This window comes from Myotis lucifugus, unplaced genomic scaffold (assembly GCF_000147115.1).
Source record: "Myotis lucifugus unplaced genomic scaffold, Myoluc2.0 scaffold_8, whole genome shotgun sequence".
In the NCBI taxonomy this organism is placed as follows: domain Eukaryota; kingdom Metazoa; phylum Chordata; class Mammalia; order Chiroptera; family Vespertilionidae; genus Myotis; species Myotis lucifugus.
The window spans coordinates 13259560-13285386 of record NW_005871056.1 but is presented as its reverse complement, the minus strand read 5'-3'; the positions used below and the strand labels follow the sequence as shown (position 1 = coordinate 13285386).

The 25827-nt window shown below is 41.2% G+C and overlaps 1 protein-coding gene and 1 non-coding gene across 7 annotated transcripts in view; both read left to right on the top strand.

The window, feature by feature from the left end:
• PPARG (peroxisome proliferator activated receptor gamma) overlaps positions 1-15967 on the top strand; it is a 106096-nt gene extending 90129 nt beyond the window's left edge. For all 6 annotated transcript variants that reach the window (XM_014451314.2, XM_023749650.1, XM_006083827.2 and 3 more), the window contains one exon: positions 15509-15967. In XM_014451314.2, coding sequence (XP_014306800.1) covers positions 15509-15756 — 248 coding nt within the window. In that variant the 3' untranslated portion in view covers positions 15757-15967. The remainder of the gene's footprint in view (positions 1-15508) is intronic.
• LOC111824929 lies at positions 13472-13604 on the top strand. The gene has a single exon (XR_002828017.1). It is a non-coding gene; the product is annotated as a small nucleolar RNA SNORA71 (small nucleolar RNA).
• Positions 15968-25827: the final 9860 nt, after the last annotated feature.

The following is a 25827-nucleotide window of genomic DNA, read 5'->3' as shown; positions in this document are numbered from 1 at the left end:
GGCATAGAGAAAGTGCCATTAAGTGTTTTTGGTCAAATTATGCTCCTGCCCCACCATCAATAAGATATTTCTTTGAATTCCTTTTCCAATATCAGGAATCAAGCATATATACTATCTACTGACCTCTACCTACTCTCTCATGTAGATTCCTTTGATTGCTTCACTTAAAATACCTTTGTGAGGGGTTTGGCTGTGGTTAAGAATGCAATCTGAACCAAAGAACACAGAGCAGAGAAATGAATTGAGTTATTTAGCAATTCATTGTATTTTTGGCCTTGCAAGTACATGATCTAACTGACCGACTCCAAAAGCCAAGTTTTATACTAAATGCTACTTTTATTGGCCTCTCACATGTTTCCAACTTGAATAGAAGAAAGTTTTACTGTCATCTCGCTCTATAAAAGTTGTTTTTAATGACGAGTTTTCATTACTGAAATGGAGTTCAGGTGAGCTTTTTATGTGTCCTTACAGAATATCCTCTGAAAACTGGGGTGACATGGTGGAAGGGTGATATAGGTATAGATTTAGATATAGATAGATATAGATATAGATATAGATATAGATATAGATATAGATATAGATATAGATAAGCTGTGTGTAACTGTACAGGATATTATAAAGAGCATGATCCATTCTATTGTCCTTTGTTGTCCAATTACTTGAGAGTTGAATGCTTCTGAAATCAGGTGTGTAGTGTATTAGTAATAATAATAATAGCAAACGCTTAAGTACTTACTGTGTTCTGAGCACTGCGTTCACATTCATTTCGTTCTCACAACCCAATGAAGTAAGTTCCATTTTGCAAACAAGGAAACCAAAACACTAAAAGGTTCAATCTTTCATCCAAAGTTACCCAGCTAGTAAAAGATGGAGCCAGGATTATAAACACGGGCAGTCTGGCTCCAGAATCTATACTGATACTGCCCTGTGTATGACTAGGGTACATATGATAACAATATGGCATAGGTTAATTCTGGAGCCTTAAGTCCAGTGTCAAGTTGTAACTCCTTTAAAAATGATTTTTTGGTGTTATGTTTAATGTAACAAAAATATGCTATCCAACATGTTTTAGTATCTTGACTACTTCTTAAACAAATTAACCCTAGATCCTTCTGAAACTGATTAGTTCAGCAAACAAAAATGATATTCCAGATTACTTGAGGTTCACTAAGAGAAAAAGATTAAATTTTGAAAAAAACAGATTAGAAAACAAGTTAATATTGTTTAAATAGCTAATACTTTAAGGCACATTTTACTTTTAATGAAAAAGAGAAATAAAATGATTAACATTTGATATATTTCTAAGATTTTTCCTAAGCACATTATATAAACCATGTTCGTATTTCTTTCTCTGCTTATCATTTCCCCATGTCATTACATATTCTTTGTTAATATTTTTATTAACTTTTAAAAATAAAAGAAATACTTGGTCATTATATAATCCAAAGAGTACAGAAAGGTGGAAGTGAAAAGTAATTGTCTCTTTTCTCAGAATAAAGCTAGATTAACAAAGTCCTATTTCTCCTACCAAAAAGTTTCTATGCATGTGCTAGCATATGTATATGCTACCACTTTTAATAGCTATAAAATATTTCATTTTATAAAAGACTATTGCATACTAAATTATCTATATATGTTTAGGTTACTTATAATTTATTATAAAAACCTATAGAAAAGAATACAGAAAAAAATTTTAAATATGTTCCAAATTTTGCTGTAGTGAACATTCTTGTGTGTAAATTTCTGTTCAATTTTCAGGTTATTTTCTGATTCCAAATGGCCAAAATGGAATTGCTGGGTAGATGGCTATGAACATTTTTAAGTCTTTGTCACATTGTTGCCGGGTTGTTTTCCATAAAGTTGGTACTAGTTTATATTCCCACCACAGATGCTAAGGGAGGCATTTAGAAAAAACCACTCAAAGATACTTAATTTCTAACCAGGAAATATCTAGATAAGAAATAATCATGATAATTATGGGCTTTTTTGAACCGGAGTGATGTTGTTATATGGGTACATGAGACAACAGTGTGGTTTCATCTAGAAAAATGCCATTACTGCCCATATTTCACAAGCTAGATTATTTTAAAAATCAGTGATTTGTTAGGCCCTTAAATGTTTCATAATTAGCCTCTATATATATATATATATATATATATATATATATATATATATATAGTTCTGTGAATAGCTTGGTTCAATGTAATAGATATTTCAGGCAGGCCGAAGCCAGGGATCAAACCTGCAACCCAGGTATGTGCTCTTCATTAACCAGGAATGTAACCTGCCAATGCTCTAACCACTTAGCACACTGGACAGGGCTCTCAATTAGTTTTAATTTTCTTTCTATCGGATTTTCCAGAAGAGGAAAACATTCATGTAAGCAAGAGCTTTTGATTCAGTAAACATATTTCTGATCCTACCTGATCTTAAAGAGCGATTATTTTCTCCTCTGCAGTTCATTCTGATTCTATAAATAGCTTTAGTGATTTCAGGAAAAGAAGTACTTTTGACAGGCATCCATTGACCTCATTCTGAGCTAGGTTTAGAATCACAGAAGAGCTTCATTCTAGTGAAGGCACTATGACCCTAGACCAGTGGTTCTCAACCTTCTGGCCCTTTAAATACAGTTTCTCATGTTGTGACCCAACCATAAAATTATTTTCATTGCTACTTCATAACTGTAATGGTGCTACTGTTATGAATCGTAATGTAAATATCTGATAAAGGGTCGTTCGACCGCCAAAGGGGTCGTGACCCACAGGTTGAGAACCGCTGCCCTAGACTGAAGGAAGAATGGGGAGATGGGCATGATGTAAGAGTGGGGTGGTAAGGTCTTGGGGAAATTAAAGGGGGGCCCCAGAGGACCTAAAGGGGATTTTTTGGATGAAAGTACCTGATTTGACCCAACAAGTATTTGCTGAGGAAACTAGAGTTGCTATAGTAAGATCACTGTCACTCAACTTCAACCCTAGAAACTGCTGATACCATTAGATGTGGTACTTAGATTGGCCTGGTGCTTAGCATCTCTACTATTTACTCAGCTTTCAAACCAAGATTGTGAGGAAGGTGACCCAGTTCTCAAGTTTTTCTCCTTTCTCTCTTTCTCCTCTGAGCCTTAGGCAAGAATGAGACTAAAAACATCAGCACTCTAGAAACAAAGGAAAGCACTGTGTACATTTTAAGAGTATTTCATATGCATTCTCATTTCATAGACAGAAAAGTGAGGGTCATAAACTTATGCAATTTGCCTAAGATCTAACAACTAGTGAAACCCAGGTGTTCTAACTATCACCTCCAAATGCCCTGTCTGCCCCAAGCCCTGTCTGCCCCAAGCCCTGCCCTCTGCTACCTGGCTAGTGGATTGTGGTCAACTCCCTCACATTTGTGTGGGGGGTCGAAACCTGTACTCCCTTCATGATGCTCTCTAAGGTATAGATGTACCCATAATCCATACCTTATTCCTTGCTATTTGGGATGAGTAATGGTTTCCCTTGTTCCCTCTAGTCTCTCTGACTGGATAGGTGGCGTCAAGAGTAATAAAACTGCCTCCAGCAAGGGCATGTTTGCAACCGGCGCCACAGCATCATGCCAGCCACACATGCAAACTCCCAAAACCTACCCAGCAACCAAAGCCAAGTGGAAAGCTCAGTAAAGCTGACAAGCCCCAGGATACTCCATTGGACACTTTGCCCCTTTGAGCGTTTGCTGTTTGGTGAAGAAAAAGCATAGAAGGGTTCCAGCTGGAACTCTACAACAGGAAAAAGCTCTTTTTGCTAATTCAAAACAGTTTGGAATCTATTACAGTTCTTCCCAAACTTCCAAGATATGGGGGAGGAAATTCACTGGATTTTACAATATATTTTTCTAGGCAGATTGCCATCGCCATCCTAATGACAGAGAAGCTATAAATATTGATACAATGGCCACAGATGGCAAGTCATCCAGCCTCCTCCTTTACTCCCTTGAGACGGGCTTGGCTATCCAAACCACCTATATAGCAGCTTCTTCTTTTTCCAGCAGTCCCAGCCATGTTCTTGCTCTGTGAAGCAATTTTGGACAGCTGTGCTCTTGGAGTGATCTTGTGCATTTCTGCTGCTGAGTGGGCAGGGAGAATAGGGTATAAGAAGGGAGAATTGTTCTCATAGTTACACATTTGCAGATCAAAGAAAAAATAATATCCTCTTAAATAGTGCATAACTGCTTGTCCCATAGGTCAATAACCTGGGATCTCTGTTTCTCACCCTTGATCATGACTATAGAGTATATATATGTATAAATATAGATTTAGATATATAGACTTTTAAATTTGTTGGAATTAGAATAGAATCAAAGCACAGCACCTGACACAGAATAAATACTTAATAAATGCTTGTTTAGTGAATAATAAGCAAATATTAACAATAACTATCATTTATCAATTATTTTGCTGTGTGCCAGACTATATGCTAAGCACTTTACATACATACATTCATAATCGTTGTTCAACCTTTCCTGCAGCTCTACAAAGTCTATTATTATCCCCATTTAACAAATGGAGAAAATAGAAATTTAGAGAGATTAAGCAACTTGCCCAAAGTCACAGAGCTACTAATAGGTGAGGCCAAGGTTCAGACCCGGGTCTCCTTTAACTTAAAACTGATGCCTTTAACTACTACTGCCTTTTGTGTATTGAGATGGGGAAGCATCTCAGTTAATTACCTTGGTCTTGGAGTTCTTTGGCAGTTATCAAAAACTACCTTTTTCCATAATGCCTGCAAATATTTTAATCAAGAATTCCCAGGTTAGAGTCCAGATATTACTTACTAATATTCAAAGCCATTCTTGAAACACCATTTTAACTTTTCTAACAAAATTACACTCTGAGTTTGAAAATTGCTCTGGGAAGGAATGGGGCCCAGTGATAACACTGAAGACTGGTGCTGTATTCTTTAACTTGTTCAGGTAGCATGGCCCCTGGAAATAAAAGCACTGTTTGCAGAGCTCTCCACAAAAATTGATAAGCTTTAAAAAACTGAGTAAATACATTCGTACTTAATCAGATACCATCTTACACCAGGTTCTAATAGAGATAAGTGGTTGCAGAAAAATTTATGAGAGAAATTTAAAATTGTTAAAATACCATCCACTCATTTAATTTCTTCCTGCCCATTGGAAACAAACAATCAAAATGACACTCGTTCAGTTGTAGCGGCAGAACCTCATTCCAGCTCACAGAACACTAATGTTCCACAGGCAGAGTCTGTGGAGTTCTCTTCCCCATCCCTGGTTGTCTTTCAAATCTTAAGGATATTTCCGGCTGATGTGTCATCTTCCCATTTTACTACAGAACTATTTATGCTAGTTAGAATGTACATATAGCACTCCTCTGGAACAGAGTGTACATGCTTGAGTGGGCCTACACTTTTCTTGAGGAAATCCCAGCTTAGGGGGCCTCTGATTCTATATGATCTTCTTTGTCTGTTTCTATCATCCTTACTAGTTAACTGGGAGGAGACAAAACCCAACATAGGAGAAAAAAGTTGACCTACTATATTGTTCATAGTATTAGGTATTAAAAATACCAGGAACAATAGTAGGCCAACTTTCTTCTCTCCTATACCAGTTAAATATCCAACTACCTTATTTATACAGTTTTTTTTGGACAAGAGTCAGGCTAGTGCCTAACTGGTGAAAGTTATTTTTCTGATTTCTCGTGATATCAACAATAAACAAGGACATCTGATTTCTCATATGACTAAGCAGGACAGTCAAAGAGTGTTACTACATGATTCAAATCCCCCTTAAAAGGCCCATGATTGTGTCAGAGAGTAATAGCATTCATTTATTAATTGAAAAATGGTTTGGGGCATCTACACTATGTCTGCATAGTTTATGCCAATCTTCTCCTCTACCCTTCTACTCCTCCCACCATGCTTCCACAACCAGTGGGAAAACACTTTCAGGTGGCCAGTATGGCTTTGAATAATGACTCAATTTGAGTTATCTAGAAAGGTCCCAGTAGTTCACTCTTTTCATAACCTCATAGACTTGTTTTAGACAAAAGTGAAGGGTATTTATAAATTCTCTACTGGCACTCAAATTCTAAAAACCAGAGAGCTGAGGGTGGAGGGAAGGGAAAAGATGGACCATATTAGAATCATCTGCAAAACTTACACACACACACACACACACACACACACACACACACAGGCTTTTGTTGTTTGTAGAATATAGAAAAACCTTTATCTGTGACTGCTTCAGAAATAAAATGTCCTCCTCACCCCGGGCCTGGTAGGCTGGGATCATTTTAGTGAGTGAGCAATTTTGACCCCAGAGACAGACATGGGATTGAAAGCCAAACTGCTGAGTCATTCCTGTCACCACACCGGCAGCCTTGGAAAAGGTTCAGTCAGTCAATGGGCCGCTTTTTGGAGTACTTTATCATTTTGGGTTCTCACAATGTGTGTTTAAACTCTGGGTGACCCCAGGCAGCCTTCCAGACTGGCACAATTCACCAAGACATTCAGACAGATCATCTGCAAGTGAGGAAGAATGAAACCGAGGACTGGTTGGAGTCACGCATAGCAGGAGAGCCAATACATGTAGCAAAGGAGCCATCACTCCTAGGGAAAGCACCTTTCAAGGGTCTTGCCAGCTTCACAAATGAATAAACCTGAAGAGTGGCAGGGTGGTGCATTGGAAAGCTTTGGAATCACATGGACAGCCCTGAGTTCAAACACCCCATTCCACTACTAACTAGATGTGTGATTTCAGGCAATTATTTACCTCCCTAAACCTTAATTTCCTCATCCATGCCCTAAGTAAATGAAACATTATGTGAGTCTTTGGCACAGTGCCTGGGACATGTTAAGCACACAATAAATGTTAAATTTCCCTTTTCCCTTGTATGATATAACTAGAAGTAGCTCTACTCAATTCTGCCAGTCAAATTGCTGATTTTCACCAATAGTCATTCTTAAAATCCTTATTACAATATAATACCCCTAGGGAGATATCAACTAATCCCCTTTATCAGATATGTCTTTAAGGGGATTAGTTGTGGATTGGAGAACAAAACCCCCAGGGAAAGAGATACTGGAGGAAGGAGGAGGGGCCTGAAAGGTTGAGAGGGAACTCTAACCCCCGGGGCCCTGAAGGAGATAGGGAAGGGGAGTGCCGTGGGTTTCCACACTCCTAGTATTCTGATTACATTTGGAGGGACATTATGTGTTGATAGGTCATATTTAGAAATGACAGATCACACCTATGCTTTGAGGGTCTTCTCAAGGACGTTGGAAAAGAAGACATGGGGGATGCAGAGAACTAATCCGTGGCCCCTTTTTAATTTTTGGTTTGCTGTTGGCTACCTTTGGTTTGCTGTTGGCATTTCTAAATGTTGAGGAAGCAAGGAAGAATCGTTGTACTGGGAGCATATGTGTGTCAGACTCAAGGAGAAAGAAGAAATCACTCTCCATTATCTTTCTGCTCCAGCCTTTCCTCTGCCTCGCACCCACCTCTCATTTTTAGTCCTGATCAGAGCCAGTGTTGGACATAAAAGGAGCAGAAATATATCTACTTTCCTCGGCCTGCGGGAAGAAAGCGCTGCTCTTTTGGTCCTGACACAGAGAAAAGGAGCAAACCAGGTGGCTAAGCTTGAATTGATGAACCTCCAATGACTAGAACAAGAGGAAAGATAGGGATGTCCCAAGTGCAGGATTGAAATCTCAAATCCCATTTTCATTCTGAAAGACCTAGAAATAAAACACAGCCTAAGCTTCATTCACTAGAGGTACCCTGGAGCAAAGAAATGAGCTTTGAACATAGCATAGAGGAAAATGCTACCCACCTGGTTGCTAGATATCTTTGTGTTCTGTGTTGTAGTTTGGAAGGCTTTTGGAGGTGGTAGTTGAGCATTTGAGATGAGGGGAGTTGGTGTGGAATTGCTTCTTAGTGTGCAGATAAAAGAAAATATTGGGCTTGGTTTCATGGTGGAGTTTACCCCCCTCCACCATCCTAAACCAAATCATATGTGTCCTTGTTGTGAAGAGCGGTTATCATTTGAACATAGAGAAAGCATTTATTAAATTATTCTTTAAACAGGGAAATGTTAGAATGTTAACCCACTTCAGAGTGAAGGACTCTACCAGCAACATGTGCATTGTAGGCAGAAAATATGCTCATTACAGATGATCGTTACCTATTTGGTAAAGCATTTACAAGATCTCTAAGTTATGTTGTTCCCTTTCTCTGATAGTAGCAGTCAACATTTCTCCTAAAATCTCCATTGCTCAGGCTTCTGATTAATTTAGGCCAGCCCTGCTAGGATTCCTAATTCTAGATCCCCAGCAAACTGCAGTCCAAGGTATGGAAAAGGAAAAACATCTGGGGGTGTTGAAGGGAATAGCTAAGGAAAGGGAGCAATTAATAAACAAATAAAGAGGACCCAGAAAAATCAGAGAAATGACAGAAGAAAGGTAAGAAGGGAAAAGAGGCATGTTACAGTATACTATTACAAATAGACATAGCTAACTAACATGTGTCAGACATTGCTTGCTTTAAGCACTTTCCTTCTATTAACTCATTTAATCATCTCAACAACTCTTAGTTATATGGGGTTACTGTTATATCCCCATTTTTAAATGAGAAAACTGAGGTACAGTGAGGTCAAGGAACTTGCCCAAGATTACATAGCCAGTAAGTTTTAAGGTTGGGATTCTAACTGCTTCTCACTAAACCAGCAGTGTTTGCTCTTGGCTGCACATTAGTATCCCCTGGGGGCTTTTAGAAATATTGAAGGTCATACCCCTAGGCCAAGTCAGAATCTCTAAAGATGGGACCCACATGTTAATTAGTTGTTGTGTTTTTAATCTCCCCAGATGATTTCAATGTGTAGCCAAAGTTGAGAATCACTGTACTCTATCAATCCCCAGCTCAAATTTAAATATGAAAAGAACACATGTGAAACTTTCTTACATTATTTTTTCCTAAAGGTAAGATGGTAGGAGGTAATTGCTATAGGCCATACCATAGTTTCCCCAAAATAAACTTGGCTGAATTCACAGTTTTACCTAATGTCCACCATGATTCTGATTGTTAGATCAGAAAGGTACTGAAAAATCCCTAACACCATGTCTTCAAGGAGGAAGTGAATTTGGCCACCAGGATATTTTTGTTTTGTTGTTATACTTAAACTACCTTTCTTACATGCATTCAGCTACAAGAATGAGAACTTGCCCAAACCCCCAAACATGTGTCTGCATCTGGAATTATTTCCTTGCACTCCTGAATTTATGTTCTCACCAATAACACCTCAAAACCTTTTTATTTTCCCAATGTATATGTGTCATCCCACCCTGCTTACACTATTGGACGATCCCTATGGAAATTGCCTTTTTTTGAACAAACACAGGATAGTAATATCTTATAAAGTTCCTTTACCTAACTCATTCTCACCATGACCTTAGTAAAAAACAAGAACAAAAACCAAAAAAAAGAAAAGAAAGAAACAAAAAACACAACCATTCCATTGTTGTCTTAAAAATTAAACCAAAACCCAGGAAAATTAGATGACTTGTCCAAAGTGACAAGAAAATTAAGTGGAGGAAAGACGGGACTCCAATCAAGTCTTCTGTTTCCAAATTCAGTGCTCTTTTTTAACAGATCTGTGACTTAGGAAGCAATGGAATAAAGGAAACTAAAGAGGAAGTGTACAAGAAAGTGAGATACCAACTACCAAGCTCCCTAAGTAGCCCTCCCTCCCCTTCAGTTTTCACCCAATCCTGTCTGTGGATCAGTTTATAGCTGTCCAGCTGTCAGCCCTCTTTTTTCTAAATGCTCTGGGTACAGACCTTTTCAGATTACTAGTGTCTATTAGAAAGCCAGTAGGGAGAGATTGGGAATGCCATGACAACAGCTCCTAGAACAGAGACAAAACCTTTCATTTTGGTGTTTTCACCTCTCCTTCAGGAGACTCCACTGTGGCCATCTGGTTCACTAACTCAGACACCTCCTGAGAAAATCGGTGCTAGGGAAATGCCTGGACCAGGTGGGCAGATCCCTGGAGGGTCAAGAGAATTTGTGTTTCAGATAAGCTCTCCACTTAACAGAACCAGATCTAGATAAGATAGGAGCTTTGTTGATTTGCCCATAATCAACAGTGTTCTCTAATCAATTCCAGCACTGTGTGAATGGAGACCGGAAAAGGTTCTTTCCCAATTCTTTGCAGCCTGGAGAGTAAGGAACTAGTAATTGACTCCAGCTTCCTGGAGTGTTATGTCCTGGAGTGAGTCAATACACACATTCCCAAAGGGCTTTCTAGGCAGCCTGGCCCAGTAAAAGGGGTCCCTTGACCCTGACCCTGTTCTAGAACTCAATTCTGACCCTCAGCGAGGTTCAGGGAGAGACTCTCAGGCCTCGGAGAACAAGCTTAGCAGACTTCGGGCTGGTGGGAAGTGGAGAGGAAAGGGAAGGACCAGGACTGCTCCAGTTGTTTAGATGTCTATGGCACATTTGTGGTACCTCCCTTAGCTTACTAAGGGTTTGCATGTGAGTAGAAGGAAAGTAGAGAGAGAAAGATAGGAGAGGGGACCAGGGACAGCCTAGTAGCTGATTAGAAAGTGGGGGGTGGGGAGCAACCATAACAAATCCCTTTTGCCCTTGACCCTAGGGATTGATTAAGACCAAAGGAAGCTTTTTTTGCTTTTTAAATAAGCCAAGTATTCTAAGTTTAATGTGTAAGCTTGTTAATACCCCTTTCTAATTAGATTTTGAGTGTATTTCCCTAGTTTAATTATGTGAACTATATAAAGGGAATTACAAATAAGAATAAAGCTTAGAACTTTTGAATTGGGCTTTTAGAGATCATCTATCTAGTCTAATCCTTTTCATTTACAGAGAAGAAGCCCAGTGAGCTTAGTTTGCCCAAGGTCACCGAGCTGGTTAGTGAAAGATCTAGAAGTAGAATATACTACTTTTTGCGCTCAACTGCACTCCATTTTGCCTTGACTGAGGCTCAGTAGGACAGTGAGACAGATCTGTAAATGATCTAACTTGTCACTGGAGAAAATATAAATCAGTGGCCACAAAATTTCAGCCCTCCAGCCAAATTTCATCTATCACATCATAAAAAATAACTTGCCAAAGAGGGGTTTGAAAATCCAAACCAGATCCTTCTCCACTCCTAGAGGGGCCTGTTCCATTATATTGCACTAAAGCCAAGTGTTTCCAGCAAACGTGATCAGCTGCACTTTAGGGTTTGGGTGTTTGAACTGTCATGATAAATGAAACCTACTAGATTAATATAATCTCTTCAGCAGAAGTTGCTGCTCAAGAGGAAGGAGAAAATGTTCTAAGAAGCCAGTACCCCTGTGTGCAGTCCCAGCCCGTGGAGGAGTCACATTTAACACCTTTCTTGACACAAAGTATTGCCACTTCCGATGCACATACATTTACACCGCCACAGGCCTTTGAAATCTGGAACGTTTGTTCAGGGGGAGGATCAGCAGTCATTAAACCAAAGGCACCAATCCAGGATCTGGTTTTCCTGGAAGTGTCAGAGAGGTGTTCATTATTGCACAGCAGCTGTGAGAAAGGCACCACTCCTCCAGGAGCATGATTCTCTAGGCCAGGACTAAATTATTTTGTTTAATTCTCTGAATTTGAGATTTTTGCTGATGATTCCAAAATTAAATGCTGAAATGTAAAGAAAAACATATACTTAGTCCAGTCAATGGGACATGTTAGAGAAGTGTGTGTGGGGAGGTGGGGAGAGGGGTTGGTGGCAAAGAATCAAACCAAAGGTAACTTTCCTTCTGTAATTAAAAAAAGAAAATTTCAGAGAATGTTTACAGTTCCACAAATCCTACCTGAAACTGTTCTAGCATTGCTCTCCTGTGCCTCACCTCAGTGGATAAAGGTTACTGTTGTTTACTGGATACAGGAAAACACTGTTTACAGGAGGTTTCTTCATTGTGTAGTGATCCTGCCTTTAGGCTTGTTCACCAACCAACAGAATTGTACTTTTCAATTCAGAACTCAGCCCGAAAACCTAATTCATTAACTCAACCAACTGAATGTTTCCTATGTTTCCACTTGATCAGAGATGATCAGGACATAGTCTCTGCCTTCTGATATCTCATGGTCTAGCAGGGAAGATAAACAAGAAAATCAGTACTTATTATACAAGGTCATAAGAGTTGAATACTGCATAGCATTTGGAATTCAAATGTCAGCTCTGCCATTTACTAGCACATGGCAGATCCTGGGCAAGATTTAACTCCTTTCTCTAAAGCTTGTTTTCCCCTCCATAAAACATTGACCTTATGGGGTTATTATGAAGATTAAATTATATATTGTGTATAAAGCCCTTAGCACAATATTTAGAAAATGTAATCTGCTCACCAAGTGTAATATACTAATATAATAGACATTGAAGTGTTTATAAGGTGCTTCAAGGTCCAGAGAAAAGGGACTAGAAGAACAGGGGAGCGGAAGGGATATTGCTAAGGAAGGCTACCAGGACATAATGGCACAGGCTGTGTTTTGAAGAATAGGTTGAAGTCGATGAGATGGGTGAAGAGAAGGGAAGATTGTTGTTGCAGGCAGGAGGAGCAGAATCTGCTTGAGCACAGAGTCATGACAGAACATAGGAGGTTTGAGGGACTTGGTATGGAAATAGCTTAATATGGTTGGAGCAAAGGGATAATTTCAGAAACTGAGGCTAAAGAATGAAAGATATTAAAAGATAAGTAAAAATTCCTATACAGTGCTTTAATTTACAGTGAAGGGGGAAAGAGTTAAATTAGAAAAAGAGGGTGAATAGCCTTCAAGAGCTAAAATTTGGCATCAGTGCAAGGTATCAAATAAGTGTCCTGAAGGTTGTACATAAACCCTGCACCCTCTGGTAAGCTTTAATGGGGAAACCTTATATTCTAACCACAATGCAACAAACATAGAAAATAAAATTTAGAAATTAGAAAACAAACACCCAAACTTTCCACTTGAAAATCTAAAATCATGCTTTTATTTATTTATCTATTTATTTTTAATCCTCACCCGAGGATATTTTTTCATTGATTTTTAGAGAGAGTGTAAGAAAGAGGGGAAAACAGAGAGGAATATCAATGTGAGAGAAACACATCGATTGGTTGCGCCATGACCAGGGCCTGGGCTGACGAGGAGCCTGCAACTGAGGTACATGCCCTTAACTGGAATCTAATCCAGGACCCTTCAGTCCACAGGCTGATGCTCTATCCACTGAGCCAAACTGACTAGGGTTAAATCATGCTTTTATATAACTCTTAGGTTAAAAATTAAATGAAAATAGTAAAACAGACTATTTGGAAAAGAACTATGAAAAGACTACTGAACAAAGCCTATTGAGTGAGACTAAAGTAAAACTCAGGAAATTTTAGAGCTTTAAATGCATCTGCCAAAAAAATAAGAAATACTGAAACTAAATGAATTAGTCATTTAATTCAAGAAACTAGACTGCTACATTCAGAAGTGATCATGTGCTACCTGTGCCCTGGTCATTGATAGCACAGGGAGAGAATTGCTGAAAGGCATTTTCCCCATGTTTGAAGGGTCCAGCTCTCCCTTCCAAATCCTGGAGCTTTCACACACTAGCTGAGAGAGAGAGAGAGAAAAGGGGAGAGAGAAAGAAGAGAGAGAGAGAGAGAGAGAGAGAGAGAGAGAGAGAGGAGAGAGGAGAGAGAGAGAGAGAGGAGGAGAATAAAGCTAAAGAAAGTTAAAAGCATGAACTAGTTAAATTGAAAAACAAAATACCATTTCAAAAAGCAGAATTGATTAATAAAACCAAAAGCTGTGTTTTTTAAAAAGGAAAAAAAGATAAGCTTTTGGCGAATCAGATTTTTAAACAAGAGAATACACAAATAAAAAGCATCCAGTTAAATAAAAATAGAGATTTTAGATTTCAAAAGAATATCGTGTACAACTTTATTCTACTATAAATTACTAAAATGTCACTTAAAAGTGGGACAAAGCCTAAGGAGACTAAAAATCTATAGAAGAAAAATTGAAGGTAGTCAAAGATTTACCACCAGGCTCAGACAGTTCTGCCAGTGAATTCCAAGAAACCATCAAGGAACAGGTCATTACTGCATAGAAACAGTATCAACTCAGTCTATAAGACCAGTTAACATTTATTACCAAAACAGGCAAAGGATGGCACAAAAAAAGAAGACTCTGGACTGATCTCACTTACAAATTTTAAAACCCTAAATATATTATTAGTAAATGAATACAAAGATATAAGGAAATCTATTGATATAATTCATGATACTTGATTAAGATAAAAACATATGGTAATTTCTTTAGAATGAAAAATTTAAAAACATTTGATGAATGCAACAACATTCCCAACTACAACAAATATAAAACTTTAAAACTCTTGGAAAGCCAGGACTAAAACATACCCAATATAATCTATAGTAAATATCATACTTGTGGTAAACCATTAGAAACATTTTCTTCAAGGTTAGGAATGAAACAAGAATGCCTCCTACCACTACTAATATTTAATAGCATATTAGAGGTATTAGCCAATGCACTATGGCAAGAAAAAGAAATGAGAAATGTAAACACTGGAAAAGAAGAAAGAAAGAAAACCGCCATTATTTGCAGAGGTAATAGTCTAATCAAAGTAGGAAAAAAAATAAAATCCAGGATAAAAACTATTTTAATTGACAAGAGTTCAGGAAATTGAAATAGATTCTATATACTAAAATTAATATGTTTTCTATACATCTGCAGGAGTGTATTTGAAAATAAAACAAAAAGAAGTATAGACTATTATAAAGTAAGGAATAAAAGTAAAGCATTTAAGGATACATCTAAGAAGATCTGCATGAAGAAAAACATTAAAAATGTAAAAGTAATTTAAGCTCACCATTTAAAGATTCAAAGAAGGAAAAAATTTTTTTTAAATATTCAAAGAAGGGAAGTATAAAGAAGAAAATGAAAATTACCTGCAACCACTCAGAAGAAACCTGTTAAAATCTTGGGGTTGGGGCGGGGGGGCTGTCTGTCTTTACAAACTGTAAAAACTATGTCTTGTCTCTGAAAATATATATGGGATATTAAGCAAAAGAGAAGACAAAGCTTGTTTTAGAAGCATATTTAAAGCTGTGGTGAAAAAGTAAGTAGAGGTTATAAAACATAGACTCATCAAGAAGCAGCAGAAGTTATAAATGAGATTTCTGAGTGAGTAGAAGCATACTGGCAGAGGAGTCCTCAGTCTGAGGAGGAGATTGCCTTTTTACCATGTTATGTCAACTGATTACACAGATTAAGTCCTGGCCAGGAAAAGAATGCCCCTGGAAAGGGCTCCGATCCATTCCATCCTCCTGTATGCAGTTCCTGCTTGCTATTACTTACTCTCTCTTCCAACCTTATTTTAAAACCCAAACAAACCAAGAAAAAGATGGGTGCGTAGTTTGGCTGAATATGCTTCTGATGTGGGGCCAGAGAATTTGTAACTGAACCTCCTGTTCTTCTGCTCCCCCAGACCGCCCGGGTTTGCTGAATGTGAAGCCCATTGAGGACATACAAGACAACTTGCTGCAAGCCTTGGAGCTCCAGCTCAAGATGAACCACCCCGAGTCCTCTCAGCTCTTTGCCAAGCTGCTCCAGAAAATGACAGACCTCAGGCAAATTGTAACAGAACATGTGCAGCTATTGCAAGTAATAAAGAAAACAGAGACAGACATGAGTCTTCACCCACTCCTACAGGAAATATACAAGGACTTGTATTAGCAGAGAAGTCCTAATTCACTGACAACGTTTTCCTTCTTCCAATTGCACTATTGAGGGGAGATCTGACACCTAAAAAATTTACTGTGAAAAAGCATTTTAAAAAGAAAGGGTTTAGAATAATAGATCTATTTTATGCATATTGTTTATAAAGATACATTTACAATTTACTTTTAATATTAAAAATGACCACATTATGAAATTGGTGGATGTATTTGAAGACTAAGTCTGATGTGTTCTCCAATCCAGGCTTTTTTCTTTTATTTTCTTCTCAATTTTCTCAATCTTTCCCCTCTCCCTTTCTCTATGTCTATGTCCCTCCTTCTATGCCTGCCTTCCTTCTTTCCTTTATTTTTCTTCCTTCTTTCTTACACATTTTTTGAAACGTGAATAGAACTTCTGATCAACTTTCACTCTTGGTAAATTAATTATTTACTCAACTTACAACTTTTCTGAACCCTCCATCTGTTTTAACAATCACAACTAAGAAGGGAAAGGGAACTTCAGGACCAAAAACTGCTCGGAGCATGTGTTTCTTAACCTGGATGTGCTCATTTGGAGCACATGCCTAGGCCTACCGAGAATCCAGTCTTCTTCCACAATCCCAACCCAGATTTTCATTCACCAAAAGCAGCCCACCTACAGGATATCAAGGTGTATGCAAATACCCAGTGGCAAGTTATGAACTATTAGAAACTGTGAGTAACACAGAAGTGTTTTAAAATTTGGCACCTGCCAAAAAGAACTTACAGTTGAGTTCAGGAGAAAAGATTAATCTTCCATCAAAAAAAAACTGATTATAATGCACAGTATTATAATCCTGTGCCAAATGAATGAACTCCTAAGAACTATAAGAGTTCAAAGGAAGTGAAGATTAATGAAGATTGGAATAGTCAAGAGTAACTAAATTCATTGAAGTGGGCCTCCAAGGATGTGTTGGATTTGAGGTAGGTAGAGAATAGAAGAGAAAACTTTCTAAGAAAGCAAAACAGCAGGAACAAGATGAAGAAGAAACCAAAACAAAACATGAATGAGGGAGAAGAACCATGTTGTGGTTCTAATGTATGTAGAGTAACTTTGCTAGAGTTATTCCTATCGTCTTCTTTGGGACCACCTTGCCCAGAGGTTTCTTTTCTGACCTCAAAGGTTAATTATCCATATCGCTTAGGTAATGCGTCCCCAGCAAGCAGCGTATATGTTCCCTAAAAGCAGGGACCTTCTTGGCACAATTAATAGATTCTTTGATTGAAGCCACCACATTTACTAGCATTGCTTACCAATGAACTCATACTACTATCCGGAGGTCTCTTCGCCAGGATGATTATTTTCACTGGCCTAAATTATTTCCCTGCCACTTCTCCCTTACTTTATCTTTCCTAATGGTATTGATACTCAGGAGAACATCACTTGACATTTGAGGCTTTCAAGCCAAAATATCAGGAAACATCTTTTCATCCTTTACCTCAAAATAAACAGATCTCCAAAGACTCAGGTTACAGAAGCGAGTCCTTACCCTGACCCTAAAAATGTGGGTTCCCTGACCCTTTAGGAGAGACAACATCCGAGCTCCAACCTTTAGAATAGATGTAACCACGTCATATCGGGACCGGCGACTGAAGCCATTGTCTAATTGACACCAAAACATTGGAGAAAAGTGTGACAAATTCAGTTCATCAAATGGCTATTTTTTTTCTTTCCGTCATTGATGCCAAGCATCAGAATATTTTGAAATATCCACTGACTAGAGGCTTCACTATTACTCCACGTGGAGAGTTTATCATCCAGGAGAGCTTGAGAAAGAAAGAACGGGCAGGCAGTAGACAAGGTGAGGATTCCACCTCAGAGGAGATCCCTTGTTTACAAGATTTACCAAACAAAAAGCCTTTCAGCGCGCTGCCTGCTCTCAGTTCCCACCAGCGCTCCACAGCCCATCCAAGCCCTTTTCACATTCTCGGATCTGTGGCTGCCAATGTGGGGAGGAAGGGGGATGCTCTCAGCTCTTTGGCACTGATGATAAGCATTAAATAGCTTTTAAATCCTGGCAGCTTTTAAATTCCCATCTCTCTGACTTTTTCCCTGTGGTTTGGACGACCATTTGCTAAATATTTTATGACAAGTCATATACAGCCTCCAGAGCTCCTGCTCCTTTCTCAGTCTCCCTTTCCCCCAGGATGATTCACAAGTTAATCAACAACTGTATCATCAGTTATTCATAGGACTTTCTCCGGACACAAACACATTTTCAGATTTGTGTTAATAAAGAAGGAAGGAAACTAACTTTGGTCAAGTATAAAAAAAAAAATGGTTTCAAGGCGCCCATGAGAGCCCTACCCCAGCACTGCCTTTGCATATGACCTGCTCCTCTCCCATCTCCATGCTGTGTTTGGAGCGCAGGAACAGCAAGGGTACATATGGAAGAAACTATATCTGCCCACCCTGTTTCTCTAGCCACAGTCAAAAATGCCTGACCTGAGTTTCTGGCTTCTTTTTTAAAATTTAGATGAGAAATAAGAGGACTGGGGCTTTTTCAATAAGAACTCAAGAGAGTCAGGAAGCACTAGCTGGTGTCACCTAGCAAATTCTCAATTATAAGCTTGGAGGCAGAAATCAGAGGGACAGCTACATCCATTGCACTGAGGAAAAGGGGGTGGGGAGCTTCTGTGGTAGTTGCTACTGAATGACTTTTTCTCAGCTCCCTTAAGGCTATTCTTGTGGGCAAGCCTTGACTTGGTTGACATCTACTACTGTTTGGTGCTGATAAAGCAAGTCAGGATGAGAGGAGTTGGAAATTGAGTTGGAAATTGGTCCCCAGGTGCCTATTCCCTTGGAAATACCCACTGGGGAGCAGGGGTTGGCATGGGGACCCCTAGAGAAAGCCAGTTTCTGTTCTAAATCCCGAGAGAAAGAACCAAACGAACATCCCCATTGCTTTCTCTTTGCTCCTCTTTTCCCACACACTCACTGGAAGAAAGAGTTTGTGGCTATGACACAAAGGGACGGAGATGCCTGTGCTTCACTAGGGAGCCACCTACCTATTCTTCTCTTACCTCACCCTGGTTCTGGGCCCTGGCTCCTGTTGTCTCTGTTCGCATTATTATCACTATTATTGTCTGTGTCCCCAAAACCTCACCATGTGATTGTACATGTTAGGCCTTCCAGTTAATTCTTATTCAAATGAAATAAAATAGCAGGATCTTAATAGTTTAAAAGACCATCCGATGTCATCTAATCCCACTTCATTCATCAAATATAAACTCAGTTCATACTCCAGTCAAGTCTGCCACCATATGAAGATGAGTAACTAGGCCCCGTCCTCAAGGGTATCACAGCCAGTTGATGAAGTCAGACACATAATTATAACTCAAGCCAAGCGATGAAATGCCTGTAGATGTGAAAAGGGAATCAGAGGATGTGGGTAGACACAGAAGTCTTAACAGTACATAATGTGTTCAAAAAAGCCGCAAGAAGTTAGGTATGGCTGCAGTGGCTTAGGGGTGAGAAGTGAAGTAACCAGGTCAGCAACAGACTGTGCTGAGGCTCATGCTCCATGGTAAGGAGCTACCTTGGATGGTATTCATAGGCACTTGAGTTCTGGTAGATGTTACCGGCCTGAAGAGGGACAGGATCAAACTTGCATTTTGGAAAATCCACTCTCTAAAAGTCACATCCCCTCTACACTGCTTCCAATGGTTGTCCAGCCCCTGAACAAGTACCTAAGGGACAGGAAGCTCTCTTCCTTCTTGACCCCTTGATTTCCATCTTGTAGGCCTGGCTCTGCTCCTGGGGTCACACATACCACATGTTTGTTCCTGCACCCTGGGGATTGTGACTCACCTTATTCTCTTCAATCCGGTTACAATCTTTTGGCTGGCTGAAGAACCCTGACTCCCTCCCCCGCTTGCTGTCCATCCCAGCTGCTCCTAGGAGCCAGGCCTCACATCCCCCTAACTTGCAAAGTTCTTCTGCCTTCATGGCAAGGTCATTTCTACCGCCATATATCAAAACTTGCCCATGCTACACCCATTTCCAGACAGTCCCTCCAGTTACCATAGAATTCTAGAAAATCAGAGCTCAAAGGAGCCAATCAACTCAAGTGACAGATGAGAACCCTGAGGAACAAAGAAGTTAAGTAGCATGCCCAAGGTCCTAGGAGTCTACTAGGATTAACTTATGCAAAGGTGCTGTATGGCACACATACTCTTCTTATCACTCACATTGCCAACCAGGGGGATTGGCAGTTTAACAAGAAAATCTCGAAGTGTGTGACAGATTTGAAGCTAGTATGAGTATCTTCACTGAAGGAAAAGAATGGAACAAAGTTTTGGGAGGGATTATTGTGACAATCAAAAGATTATTAATATAAATTATTAATATAAATTATTTAGGATTATGTCTGGCACATAGTAGATACAACTGTATGGGAGATAATATCAGAAGGTGGGCTTTAGATTTAGACTTATTTGGGTTAAAATTCTAACTCTACCACCTACTCATTCTATAACCATATGGCTCTAGGTCAATCTCTTAACCTCTTTAGGCCTTAATTTCCCTCATATGTAAAATGGGATCACAATACCCACAATTCAGGATTATCATGAGGATTAAATATAATCGTGGTTGTAAAACACTTCACACAGTTTCTTGACACATCTTAACCAGTCATTCTGCACTGGCCACAGAGAACATTATTGCCATTGTTATTATTAAAGTGTCCTTCATTTAAGAAGGCATCCTGGGCCCATGGAACAGGTTCTTCCTATTCAAGATTTCTGGACCTTCACCTGAATGTCCTGTAGATTCAAACCAGGAAAAGGGATTGGATTTCAGTTTTTGGCAGTCCAGTAAAAATATGTTCTCTTAAAAGTATTTTGCCCCCAATCCATATGTATTAGGAGAAAGTAATTATTTGATAGACAACTGCTGTGTTCTAATTTAGAACAAATGCAGGGATGAGGCTAAGAAAACATTTTCTCCAAAAGTAGTGGGACTTTTCTCTTGTGACTTATGCTCCTAATTTTAGACCAATATTACATAGTTTGCATTTCCAGAGGGGTTATGAAGAATAAGAAAATTGCTAATTTGAGTCTGTAGGGAGTAGGTCGGGTTATTTCCATTCCCTCTGGAGTTTTGTAAATATGTTCCAGGCCAAAACTTCCCAGGAGAGTGCCATTCCTGGGATCTATTCAGTGCCATAGGCCGGGCTCAGAGAGGATCCAAGTGGTTTTCTGCAAGCGTTGGAAAACTGTTGGACTCTCTGGCCACTTCTCCACAACACCAGGGGCCATGAAGTGTATATGAAAGCATCCACTGTCAGTTTGAGGCTTAGCCCTGCCACTGTATAGGTATGTGGCCTTGAGCAAGTCACCTTCCTCTTTGGGGACGTAGTACCTGGCCTTTAGAAGTTCCTCAGCAAATGACATCTGATTCACTCATCATGAGTAAAGGAATGAGTCTCAGTTTCCCTGTTTGTAAAATGGGGAGGAGACATACCCTACAGGTCTCATAGAATATCACATGGAGGAAGCAGAGCAAGCATGATCACCATGATTCAGAAAAGAAAGTGAAGCTTGATGAGGGAAAGGAGCTAACCCAAGGTTCCACAAAAGGTCGACACGAGCGTAGGCGAGGCCCGGGCTTCCTGAGACCCACTCCGTGTAGGGCCCTTTTCTACTACGAACTACTGTCTCTGAAAGGACCTAAGATCTGTTGCCTGTTCACCAGGGCACAGGCTTATGGCAATTCAGTTTGAATTTCGGCTCTGCCGCGTGCTAGCTGTGTGACCTCAGGCAAGTTGCTTCCTGTCTCTGGGCTTTAGCCTCTTCATCTGGTTTTGTGGAAAATCCCAGCTCCTACTTTGTGGGGTTGTAAGGATGAGAGGTCATACATAGGTGACATGCCTAAGGCCCCTAAACAATGAAAATCTTCTAAAGACAAGTACCTCCAACCTGACACAATTTGCTGGGCGCTTGTCCTGACCTGGAACGTGGACTTTCAGTGTACTCAATCCGAGGAGAAACCATGAGACTCCAGCCTGTGGAGAATTGTCTAGTGTTGGCCTGGGTTCTGACAGTGATTTGCTGTGGCCCTGGGGAAGTTGCTTTCTCTGGGCCTCAGTTTCCCATTCTACACAGTCAGAGGCTCTGTTCTGCCCTTCCAGCTCTGACACCCCAGGAGCCTCTAGGGGAGGCTGGAAGAGAGACAGAGTTCTCTGGCCGACCATCAGAAGCCTGTGTTCTCTGTTGCCTGAGAGCGTTCTCCCCTCCACGGGCCTGGGCCTGGACAGGACAAAAGCCAGCACTCATTAGGACCTGGGGCTGCTCCAGCCAGAGGGGGCAACGCCTCCAAGGGGAGGGGAGGGGCCATCGGATGGCTGGTTGGTTCCCACCCAAGCCAAGCTGCTGAGAGAGGGGCGTTGTGCTGAGTCAGCGCCCTGGCAGCCAGGCACTGGGGCTCCCTGGCCTCCGGAGCCTGCCAGATGAGATGCAGCCAGGAGGGCCTCTGAGGAGCCCAGCGTGTTATCAGTGATGCTGCCGCTGCTGCCACAGCCACAGGAACTGTGCCCTAAAAAAGCGTATCCCCAGCCAGGCCTCCCAGGGCTCTGGGGTGGGGACCGCTGTTGGTGAAGGAGCTGCCTCCTTCGGGGAAGATTCTAGCCAGGGCTGCCTCTGCCCTCTCTGGTCTCCCCACTCAGTCCCCAATGATAGTCATTATTCTCTCAAACACCAAGTACAAGCTCTACTTAGCAGTCATTTAATCCTTCCAAAAACCCAGGGAGGTTGTTTATGGGTTAGGGTCCCATAGGAAATAACTGGCTCACTCAAAAGGGACCATTGGAGAGAGTGTAGTGCGGGGTTTTTTAAAAAAGGGGGGGGGGGGGGGGGGGGGGGGGGGGAGCGCCAAGGGAAACCAATAAAGGATGGTGAGACACCCCAAGGCTAGCCACAGCAGAAAACCTTTCCTAGCCCTAACGCTGAGGGCAAAGGAAGGAAAGGCTACAGAACCCGAGAGAGCTGTAGCCATAGGAGAGGGGTCGCGGCCTGAACACCATCACTGCCATCCTCCAGACAGCAGAGAGCAACGGGATGGGCATCCCATCCTTTCTCTTCCCATCCTCCCAACTGATCTCTCCTTGGCCAAATCCTATGGGAAACCAGAACAAAAATGCCCATTGACATGATCCATAGGATTCAGCCTATGGGGGCACCAAGCAGGGTAGAGAAGGGTGGAGGGTGAATCTGCGGGGCAGCGTGGGTAGGTGGTAGCGGGAAGCCCATACACTTGAAAAGGAAACAGAGAATCTTAATTCTCAGGTCACCGAACGGTAGCTTCCTACTCTGTGATCCAAACTCAGGTCTGTCTAGCTCAGCCGTGGGCAAACTACGGCCCGCGGGGGCCCGTTTGAAATGAATAAAACTAAAAAAAAAAAAAAAAGACCGTACCCTTTTATGTAATGATGTTTACTTTGAATTTATATTAGTTCACACAAACATTCCATCCATGCTTTTGTTCCGGCCCTCCAGTCCAGTTTAAGAACCCATTGTGGCCCTCGAGTCAAAAAGTTTGCCCACCCCTGGTCTAGCTCCAAAGCCAGAGTTCTTCCCACTGTTTCAACCAGCTGTAGGAGCAGGCCTAAGGGACCAGGGCAAGAAGGAGGGAGGGTTGATGCGTTCAGCATCTCCTTAGGCCCCCTAGCCAGGGTGGCCCTTGTAGCTGGGAACTGGCACAGTCTTATTGGGTGCTTCCCACATATTTCCATCATATTCCCTCGCGAGCTAAAGAGGGTAGCCCAAAGCAGCCCACGCATGTTTTCTCCTGAAAGTTAATGCAAGCTTTGTAGTTTATTCACAAAAATATATATTTTTAAAATTTAAATTATTTAAAATATCACTTAGAAATTACTTAATTTATTTCTACCTACCCCAAAACTTCAGGAAGGATTAAAAAAAAAACGAGTTTTTCTCAGTTTTTCTATGGTTTCAAGTACCCCTAAGATAGTGCGATGTACCCCAATCTGAGAAACACAGGACCTAGTGTCCTATAGGGAAAGAAGTTACTTGCCCAACATCACACAGCTAATAATCAAACATTGAGACACAGGAAATCTGGCCAAAATAGGGCCCCGGAGGGAGCCTCCATAGGGAATCACCAGTGGTCAACCTGGCAGAGGAGAGGAGGAAGAGATTTGAGCTCAAAGTCAGCAAATGTTCACTGACATTCTCTGTCCCCAACTCTGGGGATACTCAGGATACTCACACCATTAAGATGCTCACACTCTCCTAGAGGAGATGGGCATGGAAGCTGGCAATGCCAACACCACCTGACAAGTGGAAGGAAGTGGTAGGGCTGGAGGCAGGCAGGTGGGTTCAAAGCCCCAACCTTGCCATGTCTTGGCTGTATCACCTTGGGCAAAGCCAATTATCCTTTCTGGGTTTCAATTTCCACTTTTATCCTCTTATTTTCTAGATTTTCATTTCCTCTTTTATTTTATTTTTTAATTTTCTCTGTTTTGTCTTTTATAATTGGGAAAGACCATACCTACCTCATACGGTGAGGAACAATGAGATGGCGTATGAAAGCGCACGGCCCTTTGACTCAGCAAATGTGAACTAATCATTGCCTTCTTGCTATGATAAATGTGAGCTCAAAGAACTGCACGCGTCAGGGCTAAATAAGATAGCCATGATTTTCCAATCAAAACATGCACATAAAGTCCGACATCAAAATAGGTTCTCTTCAATTCCCCAGCTAATCTGAGAGCTCTGGTTTTTGCTGCTGTGAGAGCACAGGAGAGGTTTAGCTCTGCCTGAGGTCCGGGGTGAGGGAGGGCTTCACACAGGGAGTGACATTTGAGATGGACTGAGAGATGTATAAGGGTTGTCCAGGCAGACAGGATTGTCCAGGCAAGGGCTCACGTGCAAAGGCACATGGCATGTTGGGAAGGATGAGTATTCTGGTGTAACTGGAACAGAAGGGTGTTGGGGGAAGGCGGAGGGCTGGAACAGTAGAGTGGAATCAGATTAGGGTGGGAGCCTATATAACACCCAAAGAGGTTTGGACTTTATCCGAGGGGGAGCGGACAGCATGGAAGATTTCAGCAGGATGTGGCAAATCTGATACATTTACTCTAGCCATCCCTCTGCCAGCCAGGAAGGAGATAGGTCTTGACGGGAGGCGAGAAGACTGGGAGGCTATGACAGTCTTTCGGACAAGCGGTGATGGCAGCATGAACCAGGGGAGGGTGTTGGCAGTGGAGTCAGAGGAGCAGATAGATTTGGGAAACAGTCCAAGGTCTGCTTAACGTGGGGTGGGAGAGGGGAGCACCCCAGGGTGATTCTTGAGGTTTGACTGGGCAACAGGACAGGACAGGGACATGCTCACCACTGAGATTTGGTCTTGTTTGCGGACAGGATAACAAGTTCTGCTTTAGAAAGAGCAAGGGTGGGGACCTGTTGGACATCCAGGTGAGGGGTCTGGTTGGCTGTTAGATAGATGGTAGGAGCGATGAAAGAAGGTCAGCCACAGGATCGCGAAGTAACAACCGAAAAATATTCCAAAACGTGCCTCCGTTTTCCCACCAAGGTCTTCTTTTTATCCATCGTTTCCCTAAATATTTCGTGGTTCCTACATCCTAGAGACTGTTGGAGGAGTAGGATTCCATTCAACTACCAGCTCTTCAGAGCCTCCCACGGGCAAGGACATATGTCAACTCATTTCTCCTACACACTGGCCATCTGAGATGAGTAGTGTTCTTTCCATTTCACTATCACCTCTAAGAATTGGGGGTTAGAGACCTGCCTAAACGGGTGTTTCAGTGCAGTCTCTACACACACCGACACACCCATTCCAGAGGTGTGTCTCGCTCTGACTCCAAAAGACTTTATTTTCTCCTGTAACTCAACAGAAAACTCCCCTGAATTCCTATCTCTCCTTTTAGAGCAAGAGTTTTATTATCAGGAAGCAGTGGCCCAGACGGAGGTGGGGCCCAGGGTCAGAGTCCTTTCACTCTTAGATTCCTCTTCCTGCAGGCTCCTGCCTCCAGGTTCCAGCCCAGGAGACCTCTCCTCACCCCAACAG